The 8820-nt window shown below is 38.0% G+C and overlaps 1 protein-coding gene and 1 non-coding gene across 2 annotated transcripts; both read left to right on the top strand.

The window, feature by feature from the left end:
• Positions 2894 to 6414, top strand: LOC104727146 (asparagine synthetase [glutamine-hydrolyzing] 2-like). The gene is made up of 14 exons (XM_010446165.2): positions 2894 to 3012; positions 3265 to 3403; positions 3527 to 3622; positions 3759 to 3900; positions 4001 to 4096; positions 4215 to 4309; positions 4433 to 4591; positions 4685 to 4765; positions 4853 to 5074; positions 5164 to 5379; positions 5487 to 5573; positions 5655 to 5762; positions 5843 to 6086; positions 6186 to 6414. The coding sequence occupies exons 1-13, from the start codon at positions 2933 to 2935 to the stop codon at positions 6020 to 6022; spliced, it is 1701 nt and encodes a 566-aa protein (XP_010444467.2). The 5' UTR covers positions 2894 to 2932; the 3' UTR covers positions 6023 to 6086; positions 6186 to 6414.
• On the top strand, positions 6468 to 6540 carry TRNAR-ACG. Its single transcript has one exon. It is a non-coding gene; the product is annotated as a tRNA-Arg (tRNA).

The following is an 8820-nucleotide window of genomic DNA, read 5'->3' on the forward strand; positions in this document are numbered from 1 at the left end:
TGATGGGTCTCGGACCCACTTGTTATTCCAGGGCCTTGATGAAGATGCCTTGGGATCTTGATTACTAACTGCAAACGTTTGGACTTTCTTTCCTTTGTCCAACTTGTCGGCGTATTCTTTGTCGAAGTGTTGTCGAGGCTCGTGATGCTCGTCTTGTGCCTTCTCTTTTCCTTTGGACGATTTAGGGGCCGGGGGTTCTGGACGGTTTGTCCTCGATGCCTTCTCTTCGTCTAACTCTATGTATCTGTTAGCGCGGTGTAGTGCGTCATCCAGAGTCAGGGGCTCGTGTATTATGATGTCTTCCCTAAATCGGGAGCCGTGAGCGAGAGCATTTCGGAGAGCCGATATTGCTGTGTCGTCGGCAATCGAGAGCTTTGACACGATTCTTTTAAACCTCTCCATGAAATCTCGGAGAGATTCGTCGTTTCGCTGGAACATGTTCCAGAGATCGGCGTTCCACGCGCCCCGAATCATAAATGTAGAGTGGTGTTGGAGAAAGGCGGTGGTGAGCTCGTGATAGCTCCCTATCGAGTTCGGCGGGAGCCGGGAGAACCACCCTAGAGCCTCATGGGCTAAATTCTCAACGAACAGCTGGCAGCAGCCAGCCTCGTACTCTTCGTCACTGAAGTGAGCTCGGCTGATTGCAAAACTCATTGACGTCAAAAATGGTTTTGGATCGTCTAATCCGTTGTACGGGGTGAACTTGAACTTGTTTACGTAGCGGACTTGAATGCGGGAGATTCGTGCCGTGAACGGTGAGCGTTGGACTTCTTCGAGCACTCGATCGAGGTTGGGAGCAGAGCTCGTGGCTCGATGGACTCTGGAAGAGAGTTCGTGGACCATCGCCTCTAGGCGTCGTATGGTTTCATCCTTGAGGTCGGCTCGGGCTGTTGGATCGGCAATGTCGGAGTCGGCGGGCTACCGCTCCTTTGGTCATGGTCGTCTCGCAGCTCCTCATTTGGCTCCTCTCGACTGCGTCGATCAACGGATCCTACGATAATGGACGTCGGGAGGCGTCTGTGGCCGTCGTATCAGTCCTCCACAGAAGGTTGCGCTGGGGGAGGATTCTCGTTCTCGTCGGCGGGACTGCTGTCGTTTCGGCGCTCGCCCCTCCTTCATTGGAGCCTGCTGATTTGGTTCTGCGAGGCCTCTTGTGCGGCTGCAATGGCCTCGAGCCGTTCGTTCGTTCGTGTTTCCTGGCCATCAAGACGACCGAGAATGATCTGCATCATATCGTCGAGTCTGTTTCTTTGTACAGGTAAGGGGAAAGCGGCGCTGGGGGGAGCGGTAGCGTTGGTGAGAGCGGCGGTGAGGAGGGCAGCGGCGCTGGTAACCAGCTGGTCTGCGACAGGTCCGGCTCCGGCGTGCGCAGCTACGGGAGGCTCGGAGGATTTGTCAGGCGCCGGCGGAGAGACTGTGCTCGGCAGTGGGCCCTCGTCTGGGCTCGGCAGGGAACTCGGCAGGGAGCTCGGCAAGGAGCTCGGCAGGGAGCTTGGCAGGGAGCTCGGCAGGGAGCTCGGCAGGGAACTCGACAGGGGAACAGTTCGCGTTCTCGTTCGCCCCCATCGCTGCCCCGTTGGTTGCTCCGTTGCTTCGTCGAAGTTTTCGCTGGGGTTCGTCATGACCTTCGAGATTTCGAGAAAGTGAGGATCGTCGGTTTTGAGTCGTTAAAAAAAACGCTTTACTTTTACCCCACGGTGGGCGCCAATTGTTTGTACCGGGGATTACACAGCTTAAACAAATAAAGAGTTTGTGGGAAAGAGCGAGCAAGTTCTTTATTAATCGGGGAAAACGTGAGATCGTCACTTAAACAAATCGTATTAGAGCTTGTTAGTCCACAGACGAACTAGTAAGCTTAAAATGACGAACTGAAAACAAGATGAGTTATACGAAAGATAATAGCAGTTTTCGATGCAAAGTATTACTCTGGGGGTATTGTCCGCGGGTCAGGATGCTAATCCCAATAAATGCCCTCTCCTTTTATAGGAGACTGTTGACCTAGGAGAGTTTAGGGTTTCCTCCACGAATTCCCGAGATTGCCCTTCTGCGAGAATTAATGACTTGCTTCCAATCTCGCTGGGCCGAGAATGCAACAAATGAATGTCGTTGGGCCGAGTGGCATATTGGGCGTAGCCCATATCCAACAATAGGTTCAGGTTGGTTCCAGAGATTATATATTACCCGATGAAGCGTTTGGAGACAAGAGGCTGGCCTCCGTTGGCCGTTGCCAAACTCGACAGAGTCTTTGCTCCGTTAGCCGTCGCCATGAATCTCCTCCGGCCACCGAGAGAATAATACAGAAGCTCGCCTTCGCTTTTTTTGGGTTCGAGAATGGGTTTTTGCTGCTATTGTGCTTTTGAATTGAAGACTGCTTTTTCACATTGTAGTAACGTCGTTTTCTCAACAGAGAACCACAAGATTTTAGTTATAAAGTAAAAAAGCATACTGTAGAAACTAGAAAGGTAAAAACTAAAAAGTGTAAGATCATAGCAGAACATAACTTGATCGTTCCCTTTACTTCACACTTCACACTTCACATGGCTTCAATGTGGCAGATTAATGAAGATAAATACGATTTCAAACATTGATCAAACCCATAAAAATCAATAATGAGCCGTTCTTGCATAATTCATTCAATCCCGTGATTTCGTAACGCCAAAGGCCAAACGTCATTAAGAAGTACTTGACAAAAACCAATGGACCTGGTGACGTGACAATGAACCATTGGTCTTAGTTGGATACGAATGTCTCCCAATCACAAAAAACGAGTAACAAACAAAAACAAATTAAACAAAAAAAGGATTAGGGTTAAAAAAAATCTAATAACATTGTCAAAATCAACGGCTGTGATTGAAAGCCACCCTATAAATTCTAATAAATCAGTTCATTGTTGTCTTTGTTTTCTCGTTGCCACCACACCACACTAAACACAATGTGTGGGATTCTCGCTGTTCTTGGTTGCATCGACAACACTCAAGCTAAACGTTCTCGTATCATCGAACTCTCTCGCAGGTACCCTCTCTCTCTCTCAATCTTACCCCATCAACTTGTTCTCGTAGTCTATAAAGGCTGCGCATTGTTACTGAAGAATCGTTTATGAATGAATTTGGAATAAAGTTTTTAACTTTTTTTTAGGAGGGAATATAATGTGTTGGTTTAATGATCGATTGATCAGTCATTGTTTGATTTGGCTGCCAAAAAGATTTGATCTTTGTGGAGAAGACCCGAATTGGTTGTTTGGATTGATTACTTTTATTTGTGTAGGTTGAGGCATAGAGGTCCTGATTGGAGTGGACTCCATTGTTATGAAGACTGTTATCTTGCTCATGAGCGTTTAGCCATCATTGACCCAACTTCTGGAGACCAACCGCTCTATAACGAAAACAAGACCATCGTTGTCACGGTACTTTCTCTTGTCTTTGAAACAGTGTCAATTTACTATTCATGTGTGAACATATGTCAAAGTTTAGACCTTTGTCAATTGTATCATCGGAATAGTAAATCAAATGTGCTCATGATGTGTCAGGTCAATGGAGAGATATACAACCACAAGGTTTTGCGTGAAAAACTAAAGTCTCATAAATTCCATACTGGCAGTGACTGTGAAGTGATTGCACACCTTGTAAGTATGTGTAATTGGGAAAGATTTGAGTTGTTGCTTCTGGATTACTATCTATCTGGTTAATCTTTTTTCATATGGCCAGTTAGTGAAAATGTAACTGACCCTCTCTATTGTTGCATTTGGTTCTGTCTTGCAGTACGAAGAATATGGAGAGGAAATTATCGACATGTTGGATGGAATGTTCGCGTTTGTCCTTCTTGATACACGCGACAAAAGTTTTATTGCTGCTAGGGACGCCATTGGTGTAATCCCGTTATACATTGGATGGGGTCTTGATGGTATATGACTTGACATTTTCTCACGTAATTCACATCAATAGGGTTAAGCTTATTATTATATCTTGTCTAATCAATTGCTTTTCTAATGTTTCTTTTATAGGTTCTGTCTGGTTTGCTTCTGAGATGAAAGCGCTTAGTGATGATTGTGAACAGTTTATGGCTTTCCCTCCTGGCCACATTTACTCAAGTAAACAAGGTTTGTATACCATTAAACTCCACATTTAGTCTATCCTAATGGGTTTGCATTTGTAATAAACTCAAGGCATTTTTTCCATGTAGAAGTTTCCTGAAATGCCTTTATTGCTTTCTTGTAGGAGGACTTAGGAGGTGGTACAATCCTCCGTGGTACTCTGAACAGGTTCCTTCAACCCCATATGATCCTTTAGTTCTGCGCAATGCTTTCGAGAAGGTATGTTTGGAGATTTATTCTCGTCAAGGTCTTAAAAATGTTCTGCCTTGTTGCAACGTTTTGCGGTTGCTGAAGAGTTTTTGGAATATGAATGTGATTCTGTAATCTGAAAAAAAAATTCAGGCTGTTATAAAGAGACTTATGACTGATGTGCCTTTTGGAGTTCTCCTATCTGGAGGATTGGACTCGTCTCTTGTTGCTGCAGTAGCATTACGCCATTTGGAACAATCGGAAGCTGCTCAATGGGGTTCACAATTGCACACGTTTTGCATCGGTTTGAAGGTCATCACTAATTCAACCTTATTATCAAATTTCTTAAAAGGCTGTGTACCCTTAAAGATTCTAACTATATATATTTTCGTTTTTTGTTTTCAGGGATCGCCGGATCTTAAAGCTGGCAGGGAAGTTGCTGACTATCTTGGAACACGCCACCACGAGTTTCAGTTTACAGTTCAGGTATAAAAATTCCTTGACTCTGATTCATTATCATTCATTGTTTCTTTTAAAAATACAGCTTAATATCTTACTCTTGATCATTTCCAGGATGGGATAGATGCAATCGAGGAAGTCATTTACCATATTGAAACCTATGATGTGACAACAATAAGAGCTAGCACTCCGATGTTTCTTATGTCCAGAAAAATTAAATCTTTAGGTGTAAAGATGGTTCTTTCTGGGGAAGGTTCTGATGAAATTCTCGGAGGATACTTGTACTTCCATAAGGCACCCAACAAGAAAGAATTTCATGAGGAAACATGCCGAAAGGTATTTCCTTTTCATCAGACCAATAACTTATTTTGGTGATTTGATTTTGTCCATCACTGATTGTTGTCTATGCATTGCCTTACTCGCAGATCAAAGCTCTTCACCAATTTGATTGTTTGAGGGCTAACAAATCAACTTCTGCATGGGGTGTTGAAGCTCGTGTCCCTTTCCTAGATAAAGAATTTTTAAATGTCGCAATGAGCATTAATCCAGAATGGAAGATGATCAAGCCTGAACTTGGAAGGATCGAGAAGTGGGTGCTACGCAATGCCTTTGATGATGAACAACGACCTTATCTACCAAAGGTTTGTTTACAAATAACTACAGCCGTTAGTGCACCTTCTTTTTATATATACCCTGTAGTTACACTTATAATGTTCTAACAAAATTTCTCATATTCTGGTGAATGCAGCATATTCTGTATAGACAGAAAGAGCAGTTTAGTGATGGAGTTGGGTATAGCTGGATTGATGGTCTAAAAGATCATGCAAACAAACATGTAAGAAATATCATTTTAAAATCATTTTTTCGATAAATTTTAGAAGAAACTGACATAAGGTTGCCTATTTTCGTGGTATAGGTCTCTGATACTATGTTATCGAACGCAAGCTTTGTCTTCCCGGATAACACACCTCTGACAAAAGAAGCTTATTACTACAGAACCATCTTCGAAAAGTTCTTCCCCAAGGTCATAATATACCATGAATATTCAAAATATATCATTCAAACTTGCTTGCCATGCTGATAATGTTTTTGTTTCCTGATCAGAGTGCTGCAAGGGCGACTGTACCAGGAGGGCCAAGTATTGCTTGCAGTACAGCGAAAGCTGTAGAATGGGATGCAACTTGGTCAAAGAATCTTGATCCCTCAGGCCGTGCGGCTCTTGGAGTTCATGTTGCAGCTTATGAGGAGAATATGCTGCTGCTAAGGTTGGATCCGATTCAGTAGATTCTCTTCCTAAGAACGGATTAGAAGAGAACATTACAGGCGTTGTTTGAGAGAAGAAACAAAGGTTTGTTTCTGCAGAGAGATATGGTTTATGTGATAATAGTATCATCTCCTTGACGCTAGAGAAATCAATCACTAAAAAGCTCTTCCTATTTTTTTGCAGATTCCATGGATGTCCAGTTACTGCAAGTGTGATACACGACGTCTGCATTTGTGCCCAAGTTTCTGCGTATTTTCTCGTTCTTGTTTGTTTTAGACAAATCTTGTAAGCTAGATACTTAAGATTTTGAACGTTTAATTTCGTGAATCCGAACTTGTTTCATTACAAAACTTGTCTTCTTTACTTTACAACTCTTCTTGTATTTGGCTTGGCTTGTTGTTACTTACGTGAGGGATTTGTTCTTTACAAATAAGTATGTTAGTAGGTAAATAATTCAGCAAGTAAGACTCCGTGGCCCAATGGATAAGGCGCTGGTCTACGAAACCAGAGACTCTGGGTTCGATCCCCAGCGGAGTCGGTGTTTTCATTTGTCAATCTTTTTCGCTTTTGCATGTTTTTTTCTTTTCTTTTTGTGGATAGACTTTTCAGATTCACATTTATTATTTGAAAAAAGACAGGTAACCTAACCTCATTACGTATTTTGTACATACCTGTATAGCATTTCACTTTTCAAGAAAAAAAAGAAAAAAATAATAGTATCAGAATCAAATGTGAGTAGACGAAGCAACTGCTTCCCCTCCAGAATTAGCTTAGCGCCAACCACGTGAATCCTCCCCTGTCGTTTTCGTATAGTTAAGAAATTAAGAAAATGAAAATCTCGTTTTTCTAATGTAACGTTTTATATCAATCGTCAGTTCTCTCTAGCCTAACTATATGTATAGCTGTTCCAATAACGTGATTCTTTTAAAGTTAATTTATCAACACCATTAAGTAAAGTGTGAACTAATCTAATCATCATTGCTTTCCCTTATTATCCCTATATAATAGAACGGAAGTACACAACATCCCTATATAATAGAACGGAAGTACACAACATTGTTTTGTAGATTACATAATTTTAATAAGTTGGCTATAAATATGTTATAGATTAAGTTTTATATTATTTATATAGTCTGGATTATTGTTTCAAAAAATCTTAAAGAGAATATTCTAATGAATCATTTGATATCATCTAACTTATCATATTAATTTTCTCTATTAAATTATTCATCAAATAAAATCCTTTGATGTCTAACTTAACATATTAATTTGTTAATTATTATTATACTTCACTTCTCATTTTTATATATGAGTCTTTTTGTGAAACAAATAAATTATCATATTATTTCTTATAATTAAAAATAGTTTTATTTTCAGATATACCATAAGTTGAATTTTTAAAAACAAATATAAATAATTCAATCTATAAAATATTCAATTTTTATTCATATTATTCTTTAAAAATAATATTATTGAATTAAAAAATTTACTGAGTAACAGGTCAAAATTTGAATATTTAAATTCAATTTCATATTTTTTTGTTGAATTTTATAATTTTATATAATATAATAACCTTTAAATAATTTATTTTTAAATATTTTTTTAAATAATTTATTTTTAAATATTTTTAAAATATTGAAACTTGATATTAAAGTTAGAAACTATAAACACTCTAAATTGGTTTGTTATAGCAATGTCAATAATATGTTACTATAATATGAAAGAATTTAAAAAAACCAAGTATATTAAAACAAAAAGTATAACAATATATTAAATTACTCATAATATAATAACTCGTTTTTTAAAAAACAAATTCACAAAATTATGTCTTATAATGACATTCAAGTCATGAGGTAGAATATACATTGTTGAAATAACTTCACGTACATAAACTAATACAAAATATTAAAATTTTATTTTAAAATAGAAAATATATAAAATTTTGTATACAAAAAAATTAATCAGTGTTGTAGCACGGATAATTATCTAGAATCATTAACAATATAAAACTTACAAAATAAGTGTTTTTTTCAAGTCATCATATTTAACATATAATTTTATTGCATAATATTTTATCCAAAAAACTATTAAAAATAATCACATAAATTATATTTTATTAAAAAATTACAATGTAAATAAAATAAATTTCAATTCGTGCTCTAACACAGATCTTAATTTAGTTTTTTGTAAAAATAATAAAAAATAGAATCAAGATTTAGTTTCATTTTGGACCTACTCTTTGATAAAATATATATAGTCAAACGGGCCTGTTCACATTTTGAATGATTATAAGTTTTACACATCACATTAGTACTGGTCAATATCATTGAATTCATATTTTGTCATTTATTGACACGGTTCGTATTCTCTACTTTTCTAGTTTGTTAGAAATTGGTTTATAGCAAAAAGAAATTTGTAAGTTGAAAAAAAAAAAACAATTTAACTTAATTTGGTATAGCATCTCTTTTACATTATTGATTTGGTAATTACAGCCTGATTTGTGAAAAGAAAAAGATAAAGTTGTAATTTACACATAATTGCTTGGGATTACTTTCTAAAAACAATAAACCCAATTAATTTTAGCATAAAAGAGGAAAATCATCTGTTAAAAGGAGAAAAGAAAAAAAAAACACAGGCTGTAAAAATATTTACTAGAAGGATATATGTCCATATTCAATTATTTACATTATTATACTTAAATGCTTTAACTTACAATAACTTTAAAATTATCAAATTAAAATAATTTTGGGATTCTCCCGTTACATTACTTAAGTAGACGTGCGCGTCTCTCATTACATACAATCAAAACACAGAGAGA

The sequence above is a fragment of the Camelina sativa genome, chromosome 11 (assembly GCF_000633955.1).
Source record: "Camelina sativa cultivar DH55 chromosome 11, Cs, whole genome shotgun sequence".
Classification (NCBI taxonomy): domain Eukaryota; kingdom Viridiplantae; phylum Streptophyta; class Magnoliopsida; order Brassicales; family Brassicaceae; genus Camelina; species Camelina sativa.